The sequence below is a fragment of the Oncorhynchus tshawytscha genome, linkage group LG10 (genome assembly GCF_018296145.1).
Source record: "Oncorhynchus tshawytscha isolate Ot180627B linkage group LG10, Otsh_v2.0, whole genome shotgun sequence".
Classification (NCBI taxonomy): Eukaryota; Metazoa; Chordata; class Actinopteri; order Salmoniformes; family Salmonidae; genus Oncorhynchus; species Oncorhynchus tshawytscha.
The window spans coordinates 33966449-33990892 of NC_056438.1; the positions used below are offsets into that span (position 1 = coordinate 33966449).

The window sequence follows — 24444 nt, forward strand, 5'->3', positions numbered from 1 at the left end:
CTGACTAAATACTTTTTTGCCCCACTGTATATATTTTTTTATAAATGTGCAAAATTTCTAAAAACCTCTTTTGCTTCGTCATTATGGGGTATTGTGTGTAGATTGATGAGGGGGAAAAAAACTATTTAATACATTTTAGAATAAGGCTGTAACTTAACAAAATGTGTAAAAAGTCGAGAGGTCTGAATACTTTCCCAAATGCACTGTATATATACAGTACCAGTCAAAAGTTGGGACACACCTACTCATTAAGAGAATACCAAGAGTGTGCAAAGCTTTCATCAAGGCAAAGGGTGACTACTTTGAAGAATATCAAATATATTTTGATTTGATTAACACTTTAATGGTTACTACATGATTCCATAGTGTTGATGTCTTCACTATTATTCTACAATGTAGAAAATAGTAAAAAATAAATAGAAACCCTTGAATGAGTAGGTGTCCAAACTTTTGACTGGTACTGTGTGTGTACATATGTATATTGGAAAAAAGTATCAAATAGTTTGGCAACCCTTTCAAATGACATCAAACTCAGAACAGTTATATTTTTCAGTCATAAAGACATGGATGTCTTACGGTAGGGTGGGAAATGCAAAATGGGTCAACTTTGCGCAACTATCTCCTGAATGTTTTGGCATTCAGGTCCAAAAAGTCACTTTCAGACAACTTCTACCATGGACAAACATGTTTGGAAGGTTTCGTTCAATTCTAAAGGGGTGCAGAAAGTGAATTCATATGGAATTCAACGACCGTATGGGAAAAAATAAAAGCTTTGCATGAAGCCTCTTTAGTGATGAGTCGCACCTAAAATCGACATGGGGGGGGTCATAATACGCTACAGACGTTTGTGAAAAGAACGACTTTCGGGATGTCTCACGGCAAGACAAACACCGCTTTAGCTCTGCCACCTTTCACTGTGGAAGGGCGACAAACTGCTCATTACCGTAAAAAAAAAACGGAATTTGATGGGTATTTCTTTATTATGCTAATTAGATTTGAACAACCATCAGAATTGGTAAAAAAATATATATATTTCGCATGCCAACATATTAGGCAAGAATTAAGAGAAGGCTGACCGTGTCAGGCAAAAATTATGTCAAACACTACACTATTGCAACATACAGTCACGTCTGAAGCGTGCTATAGAGTTCACAGCTGGCAATGCCTCATAACGATTAATCATTTGCAACAACGTCAAAAAGCGCCATCACTATCTTTCCTTTGCAGTACCTCAAACTGTCGTGATAACAAGATAAGACATTGAGTTTGTCGGAGCAGTGACTTAACATCCTAAAACCTACTCTGAGCTAGGAGTTTTCTAACAAAAGCTTTTAACAGGATTCCTTGGGCCTTTTCTGAGACACTTTGTGGATATGGCCCCAGGTTACAGGAGACATTTCAACTAATCTCAATTAATTATCGTTTTGACTCTTGAAGTCAACATTACAGATATGGACTAATATTGAACTCCTAGTCCCAGGTACGAGTCTTTAAAATTAAGTCGGAGGTCAGGTTAATTCAGTAGAAAACCAGTAGACTGCGCTTACTTCGCCAGGACCAGAATCAGGTCACTCCAGATCGTGAGAGGTCGAGAACCGACTGCTACATCTCTCACTTCCTTTCTCTCTCTCTCTCTCTCTCTCTCTCTCTCTCCCCATCCCTATCTAACAGAGTGCCCCTTGTCCTGCACTCTCCTTCCGGCCTTGTTTCTTCAGTAGCTGGATGCGGTTGTGGCAGTAAAACTTGATGGCCCTCCAGTCGCGCTGGTTGCTGACCAGCAGAGGGCAGAGGTGCAAGCAGCGCTCGCAGTCTGCCTTGGCTGGCACCCGCAATTCCATGATGTTCCTCTTCAGGTGCGTCTCCACGGCGACTCGCTCCGCCTCCGACCAGGGCCGCTTCAGCACCCCACGCTTCCCTGGGAACACAGGACAGTCTCATATGTATCAATTACCCAAATCCAAATCCATCCCCACAGAGCACCGGACCCCTAATCTATACAGTGCCTTCAAGTATACACACCCCTTTACTTTTCCCACATTTTGTTGTGTTACAGCCTGAATTTAAAATTGATTACAGCTGGATTTTTTGTTCACTGGCCTAAAGACAACACCACATAATGTCAAAACAGATTTAATTATTATACATTTAAAAAAATTTAAGTTTCCAAATTAATTACAAATGAAAAGCTGAAACCGCTTTGTTATGGTAAGCCGAAATAAGTTCAGGAGTACAAATGTGTGTCTACATAATAAGTTGCATGGACTCACTGTGTGCAGTAAAAAAATTGGATCTTATTGAACGCAAACACATTTAGCAGATGTTATTGCAGGTGTAGTGATATGCTTGTGTTCCCATCTCCAACAGTGCAGGAATATCTAACAATACACACAAAAAAATTATAAAATCTATTCTAATAATAAATTCTATATACAGTTGAAGTCTGAAGTTTACATACACCTTAGCCAAATACTTTTAAACTCACAATTCCTGACATTAACCCTTGTAAAACGGACTTTAAGACACTAACAGCTTACAGACGGTAGGCAATTAAGGTCACAGTTATGAAAACTTAGGACACTAAAGAGGCCTTTCTACTGACTCTGAAAAACACCAAAAGAAAGATGCCAAGGGTTCCTGCTCATCTGCGTGAACGTGTCTTAGGCATGCTGCAAGGAGGCATGAGGACTGCAGATGTGGCCAGGGCAATAAATTGCAATGTTCGTACTGTGAGACGCCTAAGACAGAGCTACAGGGAGACAGGACGGACAGCTGATCGTCCTCGCAGTGGCAGACCATGTGTAACAACACCTGCACAGGATTGGTATATCCGAACATCACACCTGCGGTACAGGAAGGCGACAACAACTGCCCGCAATAGGCTGAGAGACGCTGGACTGAGCGCCTGTTGTAATGCAGGTCCTCACCAAACATCACCGGCAACAACGTCGCCTATGGGCACAAACCCACCAAACGCTGGACCAGACAGGACTGGCAAAAAGTGCTCTTCACTGACGAGTCGCGGTTTTGTCTCACCAGGGGTGATGGTCGGATTTGCGTTTATCGTCGAAGGATTAAGTGTTACACCAAGGCCTGTACTCTGGAGTAGGATCGATTTGGAAGTGGAGGGTCCGTCATGGTCTGGGGCGGTGTGTCACAGCATCATCAGACTGAGCTTGTTGTCATTGCTGGCAATCTCAATGCTGTGTGTTGAAGGAAAGACATCCTCCTCCCTCATGTGGTACCCTTCCTGCAGGCTCATCCTAACATGACCCTCCAGCATGACAATGCCACCAGCCTTACTGCTTGTTCTGTGCGTGATTTCCTGCAAGACAGGAATGTTAGTGTTCTGCCATGGCCAGAAAAGAGCCCGGATCGCAATCCCATTGAGCACGTCTGGGACCTGTTGGATCGGAGCATGAGGGCTAGGGCCATTCACCCCCAGAAATGTCAGGGAGCTTGCAGGTGTTTTGGTGGAAGAGTGGGGCAAAATCTGATGCAGTCCATGAGGAGGAGATGCAGTGCAGTATTTAATGCAGCTGGTGGCCACACCAGATACTGACTGTTATTTTTTATTTTGACACCCCTTTGCTCAAGGACCACATTATTCTATTTCTGTTAGTCACGTCTATGGATCTTGTTCAGTTTATGTCTGTTGTTAAATCGTATCTTCATACAAATATATACACATGTTAAGTTTTCTGAAAATAAACAGTTGACAATGAGGTTACTTTTTTTGCTGAAATATATATAAATATATACACACACATCTATCTTTGGGAAAGTATTCTGACCCCTTCAATTTTTACGTTAGACTTATTCTAAAATGTAATTGTTCGTTTTTGTCCCCTCAATCTACACACAATACACCATAATGACAATGCAAAAATGTTTTGCTAACCTTTTTGGGATAGGGGGCAGCATTTTCACTTTTGGATGAATAGTGTGCCCAGAGTGAACTGCCTCCTACTCTGAAGCTAATATATGCATAATATATGCATATTATTATTGGATAGAAAACAGTCTGAAGTTTCTAAAACTGTTTGAAATGATGTCTGTGAGTATAACAGAACTCATATGACAGGGGAAAACCTGAGAAAAATCCAAACAGGAAGTGGGACATCTGACGTTTGTAGTTTTTCAAAGCTTGGCTGACCGAATACACATTGAGATATGGATGAGGATGCACTTCCTAGGGCTTCCACTAGATGTCAACCGTCTTTAGAAACTGGTTTGAGGATTCTACTATAAAGGAGGGGCTCATACGACCTCTGAGTCAGTGGTCTGGCAGAGAGCCTTGGTCTCATGACACACGCTCCCACAATATCAATGTTGCCAGCTAACGTATAAGAGGGAATAGTAGGCCTAGTTGGACAAGGCACATGATGAAAGTTAGGTTAGGTTGCCTAAACATTAATTTTTTAATACACTAGTATGTGACTAAAATGGCTGTGACTAAAACAAGACAAAAAATGTCCAGAGTTTTAGTCGACTGAAAACAAAAACTAACGAAGGATGAAATTACTAAAATGTGACTAAGATTTCTAGATTTGAAAAGATCGATAGGTGTTAGGAAGTAAACGAGTTGCTTGTCGAGTCCCTTGTTGATCAAACTTGTCTGACGCTAGCACCCACTTTCTCACAAAAATAAGCTATTGTTCAAAACAATTCACCAAAATATGCATTAATACACAGAGCATTGGGTAGGCCAAAAATACAATGATACATACCGGACTTGGGCTGGATGCTTCTCCTTTTGTGGGCACCAGGGAGCGGAGGGTTGACAGAGGGAGGGGGTCCTTTTTTCTTGCGGGGGGGTCGACCTGGTCGCTTCTTCACCACCTCCACCTTCTCTGCCTCCCCGTCCGAGTCACCTGAGAAGGAGTCTGCAGAGTTACCCGACATCACTGTTGGATAGGGATAGAAGAGGGAGAGGGCACATATGTCAACAGGAAAATAACATACAACATGCTTTGTTCATTCACCAACACCTTCCTTACAAACTCAGCAAAAAAAGAAACGTCCTCTCACTGTCAACTACGTTCATTTTCAGCAAACTTAACGTGTAAATATTTGTATAAACATAACAAGAGTCAACAACTGAGACAAACTGAACAGGTTCCACAGACATGTGACTAACAGAAATTGAGTAATGTGTCCCTGAAAAAAGGGGGGGGGGGTCAAAATCAAAAGTAACAATCAGTATCTGGTGTAGCCACCAGATGCATTAAGTACTGCAGTGCATCTCTTCCTCATGGACTGCACCAGATTTGCCAGTTCTTGCTGTGAGATGTCACCCCTACTCTTCCACCAAGACACCTGCAAGTTCCCGGACATTTCTGGGGGGAATGGCCCTAGCCTTCAACCTCCGATCCAACAGGTCCCAGACGTGCTCAATGGGATTGAGATCCGGGCTCTTCGCTGGCCATGGCAGAACACTGACATTCCTGTCTTGCAGGAAATCACGCATTGAACGAGTAGTGTGGCTGGTGGTATAGTCATGCTAGAGGATCATATCAGGATGAGCCTGCAGGAAGGGTACACATGAGGGAGGAGGATGTCTTTCCTGTAACACAGTGTTGAGATTGCCTGCAATGACAACAAGCTCAGTCCGATGATGCTGTGCAACACCGCCCCAGACTATGACGGACCCTCCACCTCCAAATCGATCCTGCTCCAGAGTACAGCCCTCAGTGTAACGCTCATTGCTTCGACGATAAACACGAATCCGATCATCACCCCTGGTGAGACAAAACCGCGACTCGTCAGTGAAGAGCACTTTTTGCCAGTCCTGTCTGGTCCAGGGACAGTGGGTTTGTGCCCATAAGCCACATTGTCGCCGGTGATGTCTGGTGAGGACCTGCCTTACAACAGGCCCACAAGCCCTCAGTCCAGTCTCTCTCAGCCTATTGCGGACAGTCTGAGCACTGATGGAGGGATTGTGCTTTCCTGGTGTAACTCGGGCAGTTGTTGTTGCCATCCTGTGCCTGTCCCGCAGGTGTGATGTTCGGATGTACCGATCCTGTGCAGGTGTTGTTACACGTGGTCTGCCAATGCGAGGACGATCAGCTGTCCGTCCTGTCTCCCTGTAGCGCCGTCTTAGGCGTCTCACAGTACGGACATTGCAATTTATTGCCCTGGCCACATCAGCAGTGCTTCCTTGCAGCATGCCTAAGGGCACGTTCACGTAAATGAACAGGGACCCTGAGCATCTTTCTTTTGGTGTTTTTCAGAGTCAGTAGAATGGCCTCTTTAGTGTCCTAAGTTTTCATAACTGTGACCTTAATTGCCTACGGTCTGTAAGCTGTTAGTATCTTAACGACCGTTCCACAGGTGAATGTTCATTAATTGTTTATGTGTCATTGAACAAGCATGGGAAACACAATGAAGATCTGTGAGGTTATTTGTATTTTTACGAATTATCTTTGAAAGACAGGGCCCGTTTTTTTTTTTGCAGAGTTTACAATGTAAAGGACTTGGAGACTTGGAGCAACGATTTCCTCTGCAATTTACACTTGAGGTCGACCGACTAATCTGAATGGCCGTTTTCAAGTTTTCATAACAATCGGAAATCGGAATTTTTGGACACCGATTTGGCCGATTAAAAAAATATGTTTTTTTACACCTTTATTTAACTAGGCAAGTTAGTTAAGAACACATTCTTATTTTCAATGACGGCCTAGGAACGGTGGGTTAACTTCCTTGTTCATGGGCAGAACGACAGATTTTTACCTTGTCAGCTCGGGGATTCAATCTTGTAACCTTACAGTTAACTAGTCCAACGTTCTAACCACCTGCCTCTCATTGCACTCCACAAGGAGTCTGCCTGTTACGCGAATGCAGAAAGAAGCCAAGGTAAGTTGCTAGCTAGCATTAAACTTATCTTATAAAAAACAATCAATGAATCATAATCACTAATTAACTACACATGGTTGATGATATTACTAGTTTATCTAGCGTGTCCTGCGCGTTGCATATAATCGATATCGCTGCTCCTCCGTGTACCTAACCATAAACATCAATGCCTTTCTTAAAATCAATACACAAGCATATATTTTTAAACCTGCATATTTAGTTAATATTGCCTGCTAACATGAATTTATTTTAACTAGGTAAATTGTGTCACTTCTCTTGCAACAGAGTCAGGGTATATGCAGCAGTTTGGGCCACCTGGCTTGTTGCGAACTGTGTGAAGACTATTTCTTCCTAACAAAGACAGCCAACCTAACAAAGACAGCCAACGCCAAACAGGGGATGATTTAACAAAATTTGCGAACAAAAGCACAATCGTTGCACGACTGTACCTAACCATAAACACTAATGCCTTTCTTAAAATCAATACACAGAAGTATATATTTTAAACCTGCATATTTAGCTGAAAGAAATCCAGGTTATCAGGCAATATTAACCAGGTGAAATTGTGTCACTTGTCTTGCGTTCATTGTACGCAGAGTCAGGATATATGCAACAGTTTGGGCCGCCTGGCTCGTTGCGAACTAATTTGCAAGAGTTTTACGTAATTATGATATAACATTGAAGGTTGTGCAATGTAACAGCAATATTTAGACTTGGGGATGCCACCCGTTAGATAAAATACGGAACGGTTCCGAAATTCACTGAAATAATAAACGTTTTGTTTTCAAAATGATAGTTTCCGGATTCGACCATATTAATGACCAAAGGCTCGTATTTCTGTGTGTTATTATGTTATAATTAGGTCTATGATTTGATAGAGCAGTCTGAGCGATGGTAGGCAGCAGCAGGCTCGTATGCATTCATTCAAACAGCACTTTCGTGCGTTTTGCCAGCAGTTCTTCGCTGTGCTTCAAGCATTGAGCTGTTTATGACTTCGAGCCTATCATCTCCCGAGATTAGGTTGCTGTAACCGATGTGAAATGGCTAGCTAGTTAGCGGGGTGCGCACTAAGAGTTTCAAACGTCACTCGCTCTGAGACTTGAGTAGTTGTTCCCCTTGCTCTGCAAGGGCTGTGGCATTTGTGGAGCGATGGGTAACGATGCTTCGAGGGTGGCTGTTGTCGATGTGTTCCTGGTTCGAGCCCAGGTAGGGGCGAGGAGAGGGACGGAAGCTATACTGTTACACTGGCAATACTAAAGTGCCTATAAGAACATCCAATAGTCAAAAGGTATATGAAATACAAATGGTATAGAGAGAAATAGTCCTATAATAACTACAACCTAAACTTCTTACCTTCTTACCTGGGAATATTGAATTGACTCATGTTAAAAGGAACCACCAGCTTTCATATGTTCTCATGTTCTGAGCAAGGAACTTAAACATTAGCTTTTTTACATGGCACATATTGCACTTTTACTTTCTTCTCCAACACTTTGTTTTTGCATTATTTAAACCAAATTGAACATGTTTCATTATTTATTTGAGGCTAAATGTATTTTTATTGATGTATTAAGTTAAAATAAGTGTTCATTCAGTATTGTTGTAATTGTCATTATTACAAATAAAAAAACAATAATAATCGGTATCGGCTTTTTTTGGTCCTCCAATAATCGGTATCTGTGTTGAAAAATCACAATCGGTCGACCTCTAATTTAAACACTTGTAATGAGCAAACAATAACATAACACATAGTCCGGAGCAATGTCTGATAAGGACAGATTGTTGTACTGCAGGCAAAGGAATCGCAAGGTGCAGTATTCAGAGCTCCCATCTATTTAAAATGTTATTAGTTTGCTCACAGCTGTGACATAGCGAGAGAAGAATCGCCCTAATGTCACCTCCCCCAGTGTAAAGCCTCTGTTATTACTGCTTTATTAACAACTTACAACAATTAAACATACCCCTAGTGAGCATGACAAGCATACTCATATTAAACAAAGCTATCAATTACTCTACTGCTGATCCATCTCAGAACCTCCTTGTTTCCTCCTCTCCTCCATCATCACAATGAGAGAAAATTGGGGAGATTAATAGTTCACACCTAAATGCAATTCAACTTTTCTCTTGTATTCCCTTCTGAAGGTCACTGATGCAAACCCTTCATGAACAGAAACTTTATTTTTTTAGGGATGGATGGCGTTCTGTCATGAATTAGCAGTAAGTGCTAGTTTCGTCATACCAGGGCCGAGTTCCTGGAAGTGTCTCCTTACCATCCAGCTCCAGACAAATGTGCTGCAGGCTCATCCCCTTGAACAGCACGCCCTGCCGCTCCCCATAAAGCACCACCCTGCCCACATGTCCCATCAACGCAGGGTCTCGGCCTATCGTGGTGCAGCTCTGGGTTACGTGGTACTCCCGCTGCAGGAAGTCTTCCAGGCGCTTGCCAGCCGCCCCGCTCGGCAGGCCCTGCCCCTCACCTTCCTCCAAGAGCAGTAACTGGGTAAGGATGGCCACCTGCCGGCGCACTCGCGTTTGGGTCAGCACTCCGGGATTCTTGGCGCCGCTGGCACGTGCCAGGTTGCGCAGCAGGTCGGTGCCCCGGAGCGGGGTGGCGGGCGAGTGGAAGGGCCGGGAGAAGACGTAGGGGCTGTGGGGGTCCACGCCCACATTGGCAGAGGTCTGAAGGAGCAGCTCCATGCAGGGCTCGCAGTGCGGGGGCAGGATGAGGGGTTGGATACGCCCCCGCTTACCCAGCACACCTGCCCGGGGGAGGTGGCAAAGCACCTGGTGCTCGAAGGGGGAGAGGATGGCCTCTAGGCCAGTGGGGGGGTCGTTGGCCAAGTTAGCCTGGGTTGGGCTCGGTGTGGTGGTGCGGTTGTGGTAGTCCTGGGTGGTGAGCTTGGCCACTTCGCACTCACGGTGCCGGTTGTAGAGGATAAGTAGCGCCAGGCTGGAGTGGCAAAGTAGGCGCCAGGCCTCGGCCGAACTGGGGGAGCGTGATAGGGACAAGAAGGAAGAGTGTTGCTGCCGGCGGAGGAAGAGCACCAGGCAGGAGAGGGAGGATAGGAGAGGGGGCATGTGATGTCTGTGAGAGCTAGAAAAAGGAGAGAGGCAGAGAGAGGGAGCGTGAGAAAGTAAAAATAATAACATGTCAAAAAGTTATATTTTTACTTTATCTTTATCACAACAATAATGATAGAATTGCAGAATATGCTGTCATTTCTCAAGCAGTTTTGATACAGAACATCATATTTCACATTTCAGTTAGGCCCGACTTTCTTTCCAATGCAGCAGAACCATATTATCCATCACATACCTAGCCATCTCGACACTCTTATTCCCAGGACTATCCCCTTCCCCAGCTCCACACAGCTCCAGCTCCTCACCCGGCTCTTCTTCCTCCGGCTCGAGGGTAGAACGTGGAGGTATCTCTTCCTCCTTGCTCCTGAAGCACTCCTCTGTTTTCTGCTGCTCCTCCTTTGCTCTCTTCGGCCTGCGGCCCCTCCTGGCTGGTGTGGGCAGGCTTTTAACCGGTGCCACTGCAGGGGCGAAACATTGCTTTGGCGTCTGCACCGATAAGTTGGAGCCTTTCTTGGCCACAGCCGACTGAGCAGACAATGAGAGCGAAAAGGAGACCGCCCCCGAGGAACTTCGAGTGGCCGGCGCATCCCTCTCTCTCTCACTGGAGAAAGGAGGGGGAGGGGCGGGAGCGGAGGATGATGAGGGCTGGGGGGAGGCGAAGGTATGGCCATGAGAGGTGGTGGTGGTGGAGGAGTGAGGATGGGAGGAGGTAGAGGAGGAGTGTGTGTGGTGTGTGGCTAGATCCATGGCCGCCCTGACCTTTGGCTGGTTGGCATGGTGTTTCTCCAGGTGGCGCGCCAGCGAACGGTAGTGGCGGCCGCAGTAGGAACAGTGCTGCCGTCGGCTGACAGTAGCCCCGCTGGAGCTGCCAATGTTTATGTTGATGTTGTTGTTGATATTGGTGGTGGGGGGCGCCAGGGTAGTGGCGGCCTGAGACTGGGTCTGGGCCGGGGAGGCAGCCAATCGGGAGGATAACAACGAGCAGGGGTGGCCGGGTCCCACCCTGGGATTAGCGGCGCTGTTCTTCTTGGTGGTGACCGTGACAGCTATCTTGCGCTTCTTTCGGCGACTGAGCATACGGCCCCTTAGCTCCTCCATCTCTTCTTCATCATCATCGTCGTCGTCGTCATCTTCTTCTCGGTCTGAGTCGCTGGGCTCAGAGTGGGTGAGCGGGGAGGAGGAAGGGGAGAGGGACCAGGAGGGGGTGAGGTAGTCAGAGAGAGACAGAGGGTGGGGGCCGGGCTCTTCCTCCTGTTCGGAGACAAACCCCAAAACAAGACAAAAGAGACTTTGTAAATACCCTCTGTAACCAATAGATTAAATGAGCTTGAGGTAGGGTCATGACCGTTTTGATTACCTTCTTAATGTTATTGTCTGGGTTAAAGCTGCAGTCAAACCCTCGCGAAGACACAGAGCTATGGAATCCCTAGAATATTCATAACACAACCAAAAGGCTTCAATATGGATTCAGAGTATTATTATCTGAGTGCCACAACAATTACACTGGGCATTGCAATGTTTTTTCTTAGAACAAGGAGACAACATGAATGCAACTAATGCCTACAGATGAACAACGTCAATTTTGATGTGTATACGGTTGCTGTTAGTCAGAAGTCATGACCTCTAACAACAATAGTTCCAAGTATATTTAAGAATGGCTGAAATGGGTTTGTGATGAGTTAAGCTGGTGATGTTATCAGCAAGTCAATCACCATGGCGTTCTCTCCCCAGTCCGTCAGGCTGTAGTCCACCGTGATCTCCTCCCCTTTGGCGATGTCATGGATCGCTATAACGACCAGTCGCACCTGGCTTCCACAGTGCACCTCTCGGATTCTGCAGTTGGGAGGGGGGTGGAAGAGCACTGGCCCCCGGACACCACTCGCCCCCTCCTCACCCAGCTCCGACACGCTGTACAGAGAAACACAGTACCGTTACATACCATCCACTCACCATTGGATTGGTCGTCACCAAGCCTGGTCCTGGAGAGATACACTGTGTGCCGCCTTTTGTTCTACTCCAGTACTGACACACCGGATTTCACTGATCAAGGTCTTGGTGAGGTGTGGGCCATTCTACAGTAAAGGATTTGCGCTTTGACTCAGTTTTTTTACTTAACAAATGTATGCCAAACAAAAAATATGAATATTTTGAACAAACCATACAATGACATGCAAAAGGACTAATTGTGACAATTTCCACTGAACATTTTTCAAAAACAAATTAAGTGGAAGAATTGTGCAGATGCAAACTTTGATAATGGAATTAATGTAAAATCTCCCTCAGGTTTATGCGACCACATTTCCAAAAACTTCTAAATATCTGTTCCGAATTAAAATTCAAACATGTAAGCTATTTTTTTTATCCCCATTAGCTGCTGCCAAGGCAGCACACCAATACATACCCACAGCACAAAATGTACAGTACCACCGTACCGTGTGTGTGGGCTAGTGTGTGTGTATCCTGTGCTGTACTTAGTACTGTATTGTACTGCTATTCGAACATCTCATTCCAAAAACATGGGCATTAATATGGAGTCGGTCCCCCTTTGATTCTATAACATCCTCCACTCTTCTGGGAAGGCTTGCCACTAGAAGTTGGAACATTTCTGCGGGGACATGCTTCCATTCAACCACAAGAGCATTAGTGAGGTCAGGCACTGATGTTGGGCAAATAGGCCTGGCTCGCAGTCGGCGTTCAAATTCATCGAAAGGTGTTTGAAGGGGTTGAAGTCAGGGCTCTGTGCAGGCCAGTCAAGATCTTTCACACCGATCACGACAAACCATTTCTGTACTGACCTTGCTATGTGCACAAGGGCAGTGTCATGCTGAAACAGGAAAGGGCCTTCCCCAAACTGTTGCCACGAAGTTGGGAGCACAGAATCATGTAGAATGTCATTGTATGCTGCGGCATTAAGATTTTCATTCACTGGAAGGAAGGGGCCTAACCCGAACCATAGACAAACAGCCCCAGACCATTATTCCTCCTCCACCAACCTTGACATATGGCACTATACATTCGGACAAGTAGCGATCTCCTGGCATCAGCCAAACCCAGAGTCGTTTGTCGGACTGCTGGATGGTGAAGCATGATTCATCACTCCAGAGAATGCATTTCCACCCTTTCCAGAGTCCAATGGCGGCGAGCTTTACTCCACTCCAGCCGACGCTTGGCATTGCGCATGATCTTAGGCTTGTGCACGGATGCTCGGCCATGGAAAAAACAATTTCATGAAGCTCCCGACAAACAGTTTTTGTGGTGACATTGCTTCCAGAGGCAGTGTGGAACTCGGTAATGAGTTTTGCAACCGAGAACAAAAAAATGTACGCGCCAGGCGCTTCAGCACTCGCCGGTCTCGTTCTATGTGATTGTGTGGCTTACCACTTTGCGGCTGAAGACGTTGCTGCTCGGAGCCATTTCCACTTCAGAATAACAGCACTTACAGTTGACTGGGGCAGCTCTAGCAGGGCAGAAATTTTACAAACTGACTTGTTGGAAAGGTGGCATCCTTTGACGGTGCCACATTGAAAGTCACTGAGCTCTTCAGTATGGCCATTCTACTGCGAATGTGTGTCTTTGGAGATTGCATGGCTGTCTGCTCTATTTTATAATCTTTCAATAAGCAAAAATATTGGATCTTATTGAAGCTGGTGTACAAAACCGAAAGTAAAAGATGCAAAAATGTAACTTAACGCGATGCCTAGAAATAACGCGCATAGAACATATCTACAGCATCTTAAAACCTGCTTTCAATGAGAACAACAGATCTATAACTCACATTTCTATGTGAATTTGGTTGGGTCACCAAAAAATTACATTTTGCAGCGTTAACCCCTTTTTAATTCAGGCTGTAACACAAAATGCAGAAAAATTAAAGGAGTGTGAATAATTTCTGAAGGCACTGTAATAAATCCAATGTGAAATGTGATAACTATAGTATCAGTATCTAGCACTGAATAATATATTCCATTATTCTATCTAAAAATCTCTCCCTAATTTCTGAATAACGCTTGTAATGTCAGTAGGCTACAGTTACCTATGCTTCGGCGGTGGGAGGAGCAGGTAGCCTACACGGACAGAAAGATTTTCAGCTGGCAGGCAGACACTGGAATTCGTTTGAGTGACAGATTGAGGGCTTTGCATAGGTGCCTTGTAATGTTTTTTTGTGGGACTGAAAAAAAAGAGTCCCGGAACATAAAATAACATTATTAACCAGTTCCCATGCTTTTAAAATAACAGTTCACTTTCGTTCCCGGTTCTGTTCCTAAAAACCAACCCCTGGTTATGTGTAACCCAAGTATGCCTACTAGCCTAGGCCTACTTACGTATGTGTATATGTTTGTTAATATTTTTACCATTCATTTATACTGAACAAAATGATAAGACGCAACATGTAGTGTTGTTCCCATGTTTCATGAAGCTGGAAAAAAAAAAGTCCACGAAACATTCCATACACACAAAAAGCTTCTCTCAAATGTTTTGCATACATTCTGTTTACATCCCTGTTAGTGAAAATCTCTCCTTTGCCAACATAAACTATCCATCTGACAGGTTTAGCATATGAAGAAGCTGATTAAATAGCAGGACCATTACACAGGTGCACCTTCTGCTGGGGACAATAAAAGGCAAAATATGCAGTTGTGTCACAACACAATGCTAGAGATGTCTCAAGTTGAGAGCGTGCAATTGGCATGCTGACTCCAGGAATGTCAACCAACGCTATTACCAGAGAATTTAATGTTAATTTCTCTACCATTAGCCGAAGTAGAGAACTTTGGCAGTACCTCCAACCACACCAGCCCAGGACCTCCAATTCCGGCTTCTTCACCAGCGGGATCGTCTGAGGCCAGCCACCCAGACAGCTGATGAAACTGTGGGTTTGCACAACCAAAGGATTTCTGCATAAACTGTCAGAAACCGTCTCAGGGAATCTCTTCTGCGTGCTCGTCGTCCTCACCAGGATCTTGATCTGACTGCAGTACAGCGTCGTAACCGACTTCAGTGGGCAAATGCTCACCTTCGATGGCCACTGGCACACTGAAGAAGTGTGCTCTTCACAGATAAATCCCGGTTTCAACTGTACTGGGTAAATTGTGTTGTGTGGGCGAGCAATTTGCTGATGTCAATGTTGTGAACACAGTGCCCCATTGTGGCGGTGAGGTTATAGTATGTGCAGGCATAAGCTACGGGCAATGAATACAATTGCATTTTATTGATGGCAATTGAATGCACAGAGATAGTGACAAGATCCTGAGGCCCAATGTGACACCATTCATCCACCGCCATCACCTGATGTTTCAGCATGATAATGCACGGCTCGTGTCGAAAGGATCTGTACACAATTCCTGGAAGCTGAAAATGTCCCAGTTCTTCCACGGCATGCATACTCACCAGACATGTCACTCATTGAGCATGTATGGTATGCTCTGGATTGACATGTAAAACAGTGTGTTGTAGTTCACGCCAATATTCAGCAACTACGCACAAACTGTGTCATAGTCATGATTTTAAATGCATTATCCACGTGTGGTTGTTTCTGGGGGTTTTTTAATCGTCAAATAAATCAAAACAAAAAATGCAACTAGAATTTTTTTTAAATTGCATCAACATTTCATTGAGCAATTTCTAGATAAGATCAGAAACATTTCATGTATTTCTCATCAAGCTTGATATCCTCTTACCTTTCATTATCACATATTGGCTGTCGGTTTCAGAAGAACACATTTTTTAAAAGTGTAATTGAGTAATCCTATTGTCTCTCTCACCAGAGCTGGGAGGGGTCAGCAAGGTAGTAAGGGCTTCCGGGTGGAGGCAGTCTGTCCTCCGCTCCCTCTGGGTACTGCCCACCACCTAGGAGAGTTACACACAGGTAAGAACAGCAGCACACATTTAACCCAATGTATACAGTGCCTTGCGAAAGTATTCACCCCCCTGGCATTTATCCTATTTTGCTTCCTTACAACCTGGAATTAAAATCGATTTTTTGGGGGGGGGGGTTGTATAATTTCATTTACACAACATGCCTACCACTTAGAAGATGCAAAATATTTTTTTATTGTGAAACAAACAAGACAAAAAACAGAAAACTTCTGTTTGCATAACTATTCATCCCCCCAAAATCAATACTTTGCAGAGGTACCTTTTGCAGCAATTACAGCTGCAAGTCTCTGGAGAATGTCTCCATAGGTTTGTCACATCTAGCCACTGGGATTGTTGCCCATTCTTCAAGGCAAAACTGCTCAAGCTCCTTCTGGCTGGATGGGTTCCACTGGTGTACAGCAATCTTTAAATCATACCACAGATTCTCAATTGGATTGAGGTCTGGGCTTTGCCTAAGCCATTCCAAGACATTTAAATGTTTTCCCTTAAACCACTCAAGTGTTGCTTTAGCAGTATGCTTAGAGTCATTGTCCTGCTGGTAGGTGAACCTCGGTCCTAGTCTCAAATCTCTGGAAGACTGAAACAGGTTTCCCTCAAGACTTTCCCTGCACCATCCATCATTCCTTCAATTCTGAACATGTTTCCCAGTCCTTGCCGATGGAAAAACATCCCCACAGCATGTTGCTGCCACCACCATGCTTCACTGTGGGGATGGTGTTCTCATGGTGTTGAGAGGTGTTGGGTTTGCGCCAGACATAGCATTTTCCTTGATGCCCAAAAAGCTACATTTTTGTCTCATCTGTCCGGAGTACCTTCTTCCATATGTTTGGGGAGTCTCCCACACGCCTTTTGGCGAACACCAAACGCGTTTGCTTATTTTTTTCTTTAAGCAATGGCTTTTTTTGGGCCACTCTTCCGTAAAACCCAGCTCTGTGGACAGTACGGCTTAAAGTGGTCCTATGGTCAGATACACCAATCTCCGCTATGGAGCTTTGCAGCTCCTTCAGGGTTATCTTTGGTCTCTTTATTGCCTCTCTGATTAATGCCCTCCTTGCCTGTCACGTGAGTTCTGGTGGGTGGCCCTCTCTTGGCAGGTTGTAGTGCCATATTCTTTACATTTTTTAATAATGGATTTAATGGTGCTCCGCGGGATGTTCAACATTTAGGATATTTTTCTAACCCAACCCTGATTTGTACTTCTCCACAACTTTGTCCCTGACCTGATTGGAGAGCTCCTTGGTCTTCATGGTGCCGCTTGCTTGGTGGTGTTACAGACTCTGGGGCCTTTCAGAACATGTGTATCATGTGACAGATTATGTGACACTTAAATAAAGTCCACCTGTGTGCAATCTAACTAATTATGTGACTTCTGAAGTTAATTGGATGCACCAGATCTTATTTAGGGGCTTCATAGCTAAGGGGGTGAATACATATGCACGCACCACTTTTCCATTTTTTATTTTAGAGAAGTTATTTTTTTCATTTCACTTCACCAATATAATATGTCCAGAATGTAATATTATAATATAATATGTCCATTACATGACCATAATATGTAATATTATAATATGTCCATTGCATGAAATCCAAATAAAAATCTATTTAAATTACAGGTTGTAATGCAACAAAATAGGAAAAACACCAAGGGGGATGAATACTTTTGCAAGGCACTGTACTTACACATACATTTTTGCTCACCCATCTACACACAACACCCCATAATGACAAAGTGAAAACATGTTTAGACATTTTTGCACATTCATTGAAAATTAAATAAACAAATATGTAATTTACCTAAGCATTCACACGCAGAGTCAGTACTTTGTAAAAGCACCTTTGGCAGTGATTACAGCCGTGAGTCTTTCTGGGTAAGTCTCAATTATTATTATTTTTTATTTAAATGTAACCTTTATTTAACTAGGCAAGTCAGCTATTAAGAATTTGTTCTTTACAATGACGGCCTACCCTGGCCAAACCCGGACGACGCTGGGCCAATTGTGCACCGCCTTACAGGACGGGACTCCCAATCACGGAGGGTGTGAAACAGTCTGGATTTGAACTAGGGACTGTAGTGACGTCTCTTGCACTGTGATGCACTGCTTTACACCACTGTGCCACTCGGGAGCCCCCTCTAAGAGCGTTCCACACCTGGATTTTACAACATTTGGCGATTGATCTTTTCAAAATGGTTTAATAAGCTTAATTGGTTGTTGATAATTGCTAGACAACCATTGTTCAGGTCTTGCCATAGAATTCCAAGTAGATTTAAGTCAAAACTGTAACTTGGCCACTCAGGAACATTCACTGTCTTTTGTTAAGCAACTCCAGTGTAGATTTGGCCTTATGTTTAAGGTTATTGTCTTGCTGAAAGGAACCAGGTTTTCCTCTAGGATTTTGTCTGTGCTGAGCTCCATTCCGTTTGTTTTTATCCTGAAATACTCCCGAGTCCTTAATGATTACAAGCATACCCATAACGTGAGGCATCCACCACTACGCTTGAAAATATGGGGAGTGGTACTCAGGAATGTGTTGTATTGGATTTGCCCCAAACAAAACACTTTGTATTCAGGACAAAGAGTGAAATTGCTTTGACACATTTTTTGCAGTATTACAATAGAGCCTTGTTGTAAACAGGATGCATGTTTAGGAATGTTTTACTCTGTACAGGCTTCCTTCTATTCACTCTGTCAATTAGGTTAGTATTGCAGAGTAACTACAAAGTTGATGCATCCTCAGTTTTTCTCCCATCACAGCCATTAAACACTAACTGTTTTAAAGCCACCAATGGCCTGATGGTGAAATCCCCGAGTGGTTTACTTCCTCTCCGGAAACTGAGTTAGGAAGGACGCCTGTGTCTTTATAGTGATTGGGTGATTTGATACCATCCAAAGTGTAATTAATAACTTCACCATGCACATTAATAACTTCACCATGCACAAAGGGATATTCAATGTCTGCTTTCTTTTAACCATGTATCAATAGGTGCCCTTGTTTGCAAAGCATTGGAAAACCTTCCAGGTCTTTTTGGTTGAATCTGTGTTTGAAATGCACTGCAACACTAAGGGACCTTACAGATAATTATGTGTGGGGTACAGAGATGAGGTAGTCATTCAAAAATCATGTTAAACACGATTGTTGCAACTTGTGACTTGTTAAGCAAATTTCTACTCCTGAACTTATTTAGGCTTGTCATAACATAGGGGTTGAATACTTACTGACTCAAGGTATTCCAGCTTCACATTTTTTTTTAATGAGTTTGTAAAAACTTCAAAAACATCATTCCAGTTTGACATTATGGGGTACTGTGTGTAGGCCAGTAAAGTCATACTGTAATACAACATTTAGAAAAAGTCCAGGGGTGTGAATACTTTCTGACGGCACATGATAGGGTGTCTGTCTGTGCGTGTGTTTACCCGGACTGTAGCTGTGTTCAGACAGACTTTCCTCCTCTTCATCCTCGGTCACGTAGGCCTGGTCACACACCTTCACAGGTGTACCCTTCCTTTTTCTCCCACACACCCGCCTACAAAACACACGCGGGGTTCCTTTAGCCCTTGTCCATGATTCTCAGTTCCATTACACATAAGAGTCATAGGACAAAGGAGTCTTCGGTACGTGGGAGTTTTGTTAAGTGCCCAAACGCTCAGTCTGAATATTAACATGCATCGCTTGCGGTACAGGTTTTGGGAGCATAAGGACCTTATCTTTCGTATGAGCGAGAAATAATAAATAAATAAAAAAGGTTGCATTGATTACACACCTCTATAGGGTTACCGTTCCCACGTGGCCATATCGCCATTACAGCGAGTGTTTACGGCAGACAGATGGAAGATAGCTAATTAGCACAAGTGGTCCCTCTATGTAGCATGCACCGAACACCTGTGTGTAACTGAAGAAGGTCCCCAGAAACATGTCATCACTGAAAAATACTGTCGGATGCAACTGTAATAAAGCCGTTTAAAACAGTGTACAGTAAGTGTATATTTTGCATTTGGGAAATTACTTTTAATGTGATATAAAAGGGGCTTTATGTTTCTAGAACTGTATGGCAATTTAGAATCCATTCACGTTTAGCTTGAGTATTTGGCTGCCAGAGAAAATCTACCTCTGAAGATATCGTATAAGGTCCTTGAATTAAGGAGTAACTTAAGAGTAGGGTACATCTTGGGCTAGGGTTCCCTTCAGATTAAGAACATTTCAGCTTAAAAATGTACTGCATAGAGCAGACAGATTTATGTTGTCGATGACAATAATTGCATTTCTAGATAGAGGTAGCGTTCTCCTGGCATCCGCCAAACCCAGATTCGTCCGTCGGACTGCCAGATGGTGAAGCAGGATTCATCACTCCAGAGAACGCATTTCCACTGCTCCAGCGTCCAATGGCTGCGAGCTTTACACCACTCCAGCCGACACATGGCATTGCGCACGGTGATCTTAGGCTTGTGTGCGGCTTCTCGGCCATGGAAAACCATTTAATTAAACTCCCAACAAAAAGTTGATTTCCAAGATGGCGTAGCAGTGCTGACGTGTTTTGTTCGTCCTCTCATGTACTTCTGTATTTTTCGTATATATTTAAATTTTATTTTCAATCTCTTTTCCATTTTAGTTCAATTATACCTTCCGGTAACCTGCCTCACCCATTGTGATATGGAACCGCTATTATTTTTAGACCTTATAGCAAAAACCACCTAGCCATCAGAAGCTAACCAGCTAATTAGCCACAAGCTATTTAGTCATTGTTAGCCACTGCTAGCGGCCTTTACCTTCTGCACAGATACCAGCCATTTTTATTTTAATTTTTTTTTAGCCTGGATAATACTCGCCAGCCTACCAGTAACGGACTGTCTCTCCACTACAACACCGGAATCCTGCCGTAATCCCTCGACCATTACTCCTGATCTTCACAGCTAGCTAGCACCCACCGAGTTACCCAGTACCGAAGCTATCCCTGAGGTCCACCTCCAGGTCTACTCAGTTGTTCACCCGGACTCCACCTAAACACAGCTAGAACACACTACTCCACCGGATCCTTGCCGTAAGCTCTGGACATTGGCACCGGATCACCGCTGCTACCGAGTGGCTGTAGTGGCTAATGCCCCTGCCCCGAAGCAAGCACCAGTTTGCAGTGACCCAGGCGCATCTCCCGGCTAGAAAACTAAATTACTACAACTAAGATACCTCTTTCGCCATCTGGCTTGGATCCTTAATCGACACTGCGCCCCGCCGCACCACTACGACTGGTCTGCAGCGAATACTCCATCCGCTGTGCCTTCAACCGGCCTCCGTCGGACGTCGGAGCACACGCTTCTACTAGCCCCGGGCTACTAACTTTAAACACCATGTCGCCCGAATGCTAGCGTAGTAGCGACTACTCCGCGGCTTCCCTGTTCCATCTATTGCTGCCCCCTGGACCCTATGATCACTTGGCTACATAGCAGATGCCTGCTGGACTGTCCATTAATCACTGTACTCCATTCGGTTTATTTTGTTTTGTTTATCTGTCAGCCCCAGCCGCGAACTGAGGCCCTGTGTGTAGTTAACCGACCCTCTCTGCCCATTCATCACCCTTTTACCTGTTGTTGTTTTAGCTGATTAGCTGTTGTTGTCTCACCTGTTGTTGTCTTAGCTAGCTCTCCAAATCAACACCTGTGATTACTTTATGCCTCTCTCATATGTCAATATGCCTTGTATACTGTTGTTTAGGTTAGTTATCATTGTTTTAGTTTACAATGGAGCCCCTAGTTCCACTCATTATACCTCCTTTGTCCCGCCTCCCACACATGCGGTGACCTCACCCATTATAAACAGCTTATCCAGAGATACAACCTCTCTTATCATCACTCAGTGCCTGGGCTTACCTCGGCTGTACCCGCACCCCACCATACCCCTGTCTGCACATTATGCCCTGAATCTATTCTACCACGCCCAGAAATCTGCTTCTTTTATTCTTTGTCCCCAACGCTATAGGCGACCAGTTTTGATAGCCTTTAGCCGTACCCTCATCCTACTCCTCCTCTGATCCTCGGGTGATGTGGAGGTAAACCCAGGACCTGCGTGTCCCCAGGCACCCTCATTTGTTGACTTCTGTGATGAAAAAAGTCTTGGTTTCATGCATGTCAACATCAGAAGCCCCAAGTGTGTTTTACTCACTGTGCCAACCCTGATGTCCTTGCCGTGTCTGAATCCTGGCTTAGGAAGGCCACCAACAATTCTGAGATTTACATACCCAACTACAACATTTTCTATCAAGATAGAACTGCCAAAGGGGGAGGAGTTGCAATTTACTGCAGAGATAGCCTGCAAAGTTCTGTCATACTTTCCAGGTCTATACCCAAACAGTTTGAACTTCTAATTTAAAAAATTCACCTCTCCAGAAATAAGTCTCTCACTGTTGCCGCCTGCTATCGACCCCCCTTCACCCCCAGCTGTGCCCCGGACACCATTTGTGAATTGATTGATCCCCCCCAGCTTCAGAGATCCTGGAAGGATATTGACCTCATCCCATCAGCCGAGGAAGCCTGGTCATTCTTTAAAAGTAATTTCCTCACCATCTTAGATAAGCATGCCCCGATCAAAAAAATGCAGAACTAAGAACAGATATAGCCCTTGGTTCACTCCAGACCTGACTGCCCTTGACATCCTGTGGCCGACTGCAATAGCATCGAATAGTCCCCGCGATATGCAACTGTTCAGGGAAGTCAGGAACCAATACACGCAGTCAGTCAGGAAAGCAAAGGCTAGCTTTTTCAAGCAGAAATTCACATCCTGTAGCTCGAACTTCAAAATGTTTTGGGACACTAAAGTCCATGGAGAACAAGAGTGCCTCCTCCCAGCTGCCCACTGCACTGATGCTAGGTAACATGGTCACCACCGATAAATCTATGATAATCCTATGACGATGTCACATTGAAAGTCACTGAGCTCCTCAGTACCGGCCATTCTACTGCCAATGTTTGTCTTTGGAGATTGCATGGCTGTGTGCTCGATTGAATACACCCGTCAGCAACAGGTGTGGCTGAAATAGCCAAATCCACTGATTTGAAGGGGTGTTCACATACTTGTGTAAAGTAACTTGCATTTACATCTGCCACATTATGAATAGGCAATTTCTTGCTGTCAAATAACCCCAAGAAAAGTCTACCACCACTCGTAGTAAGGCATTTTCTACTACCATATTGAATAATTTAATCACAACAATGTTATTCTAATATTGTTTCTAAAGTTAAATTCAAAACAGCAACGAAATAGATATGGCATTAACAATTGGGATGACATAGTATCAATATAATTTTAACATCTGTCTATCAACAAATGGAATCAAATCCATAAATAATCTAAATAATCTGATAAAGACACAAAATAATAGCTTTATAAAATAAACATTGGACAAACCCTAATAGCAGACCTATATAAAATGCGCCCCACTCCACACACCTGAGATACCTTTCCATCCCTCATTCGCTCTCTCTGATACAGTACACCACAAATCAGTCAGATCATCAACACAGTGAGAATGATGCCTGAATTTAACTGGGGCTCCGGGGCTCCCCCCCAACAACATCAGTTTGAATAAAGATGATCTAGCTAGCTACCAAAACATCTGGTATGCAGATTTTTATGAAATATTTACAAATAATGAATCATCTATGAATAATGTATCTCGCTAGTTAGCAAACGTTAGTTATCAGAATCAAGTAAGGCATGTCCTAAATGCAATTAAAATTAGATAGCTAGTCAGTTAGCGAAGATTTCTGCTCTGCCGATATAACTAACCTAACGCGTTAGCTGGCCGGACAAGCTAAAATGGCTAGCTGGCTGGCTATTGAAATAACAGACAGCCCATTACAGCTGGCCAGCTTCCAAACGAAAGAGCAACATCATACGGCTTAATCGGCGTTAAGAGAAGTGGGTGACCGTAATTGTGGATGCTTGCACATACTAAACTAGTTAGTGATCCCGAAGCGAAAAAGCACTTTTCCTGTGTTTCATTTTTGTCAGCAGAATCATCACGCGGATGGAAGCCTGGAACTAAACAAACACACGCTTAGGCAGGGCTTTGCGTTCTACTTCACTTTAAACAAAGTAACGTTAGCAAGTGATCAGATACACAACAAAAATGTATTTCCCAGTAAGCTATTTATCTCACCCCCGGGGCGGCGGCGGTGGCGGTTTGCTCCCATCACCGTCACTGTCGAGGGTCGGTGGCTCCCGGTAGTCAAAAGGCGACCGTACGTTCTCCGCCATTAGGACTGCTCTCCTACCCGTCCTCGCGCTCCGGTAGATTGCCCAACGCGCATGTGCGAGGATGCAGAGGTTTATGGCAAAATGGGGGTAGAATAGCACAATTACAATGGGTAGGCCTGTACTTTTTTGCCAATTTCTTTAATAAAAGGTATGCCTATCTTGAATTCACAGAGAAATCTATGGATTTAGCAGCTCATAGCCTAATTTCGTCTGTCAAACAGGTAGACCTACTTCATTTCTTAAATAGGAAGAAATAGGCTCCAACACAAGCCCTCTTGTTGTTCGTAAAGTCTAATGAAAATGAAGACTGTTTAAATTAATTATGCCTACTTTCAGCACCTTGAGCTGGTTACTATGGGACGTCAATAAATTCCCAATAATTAAATTATT

At 44.1% G+C, this 24444-nt stretch overlaps 1 protein-coding gene across 4 annotated transcripts; it reads right to left on the bottom strand.

Moving 5' to 3' along the window:
• Positions 1-390: 390 nt before the first annotated feature.
• On the bottom strand, positions 391-24111 carry LOC112260118. 4 transcript variants are annotated; one of them, XM_024434977.2, is made up of 9 exons: positions 23957-24111; positions 19224-19333; positions 15696-15780; positions 11646-11841; positions 11291-11359; positions 10169-11184; positions 9123-9946; positions 4728-4904; positions 391-1915 (listed from the first exon to the last, which is right to left on the bottom strand). In XM_024434977.2, the coding sequence occupies exons 1-9, from the start codon at positions 24052-24054 to the stop codon at positions 1665-1667; spliced, it is 2826 nt and encodes a 941-aa protein (XP_024290745.1). In that variant the 5' UTR covers positions 24055-24111; the 3' UTR covers positions 391-1664. The 4 variants fall into 4 exon arrangements, with proteins under 4 accessions (XP_024290745.1, XP_024290746.1, XP_024290747.1 ...); XM_024434978.2 differs by lacking the exon at positions 11291-11359; XM_024434979.2 differs by lacking the exon at positions 19224-19333 and having other exon boundaries at positions 23957-24102.
• Positions 24112-24444: the final 333 nt, after the last annotated feature.

Coding starts and splice junctions, on each gene's coding strand:
- LOC112260118 (XM_024434977.2), bottom strand. CDS start 24,054: ATGGCGGAGAACGTACGGTCGCCTTTTGACTACCGGGAGCCACCGACC. Junction 15,781..19,223: donor TGAACACAGCTACAGTCCGG/GTAAACACACGC, acceptor TAACTCTCCTAG/GTGGTGGGCAGTACCCAGAG. Junction 11,842..15,695: donor GCTGACCCCTCCCAGCTCTG/GTGAGAGAGACA, acceptor TTCTCTGTACAG/CGTGTCGGAGCTGGGTGAGG.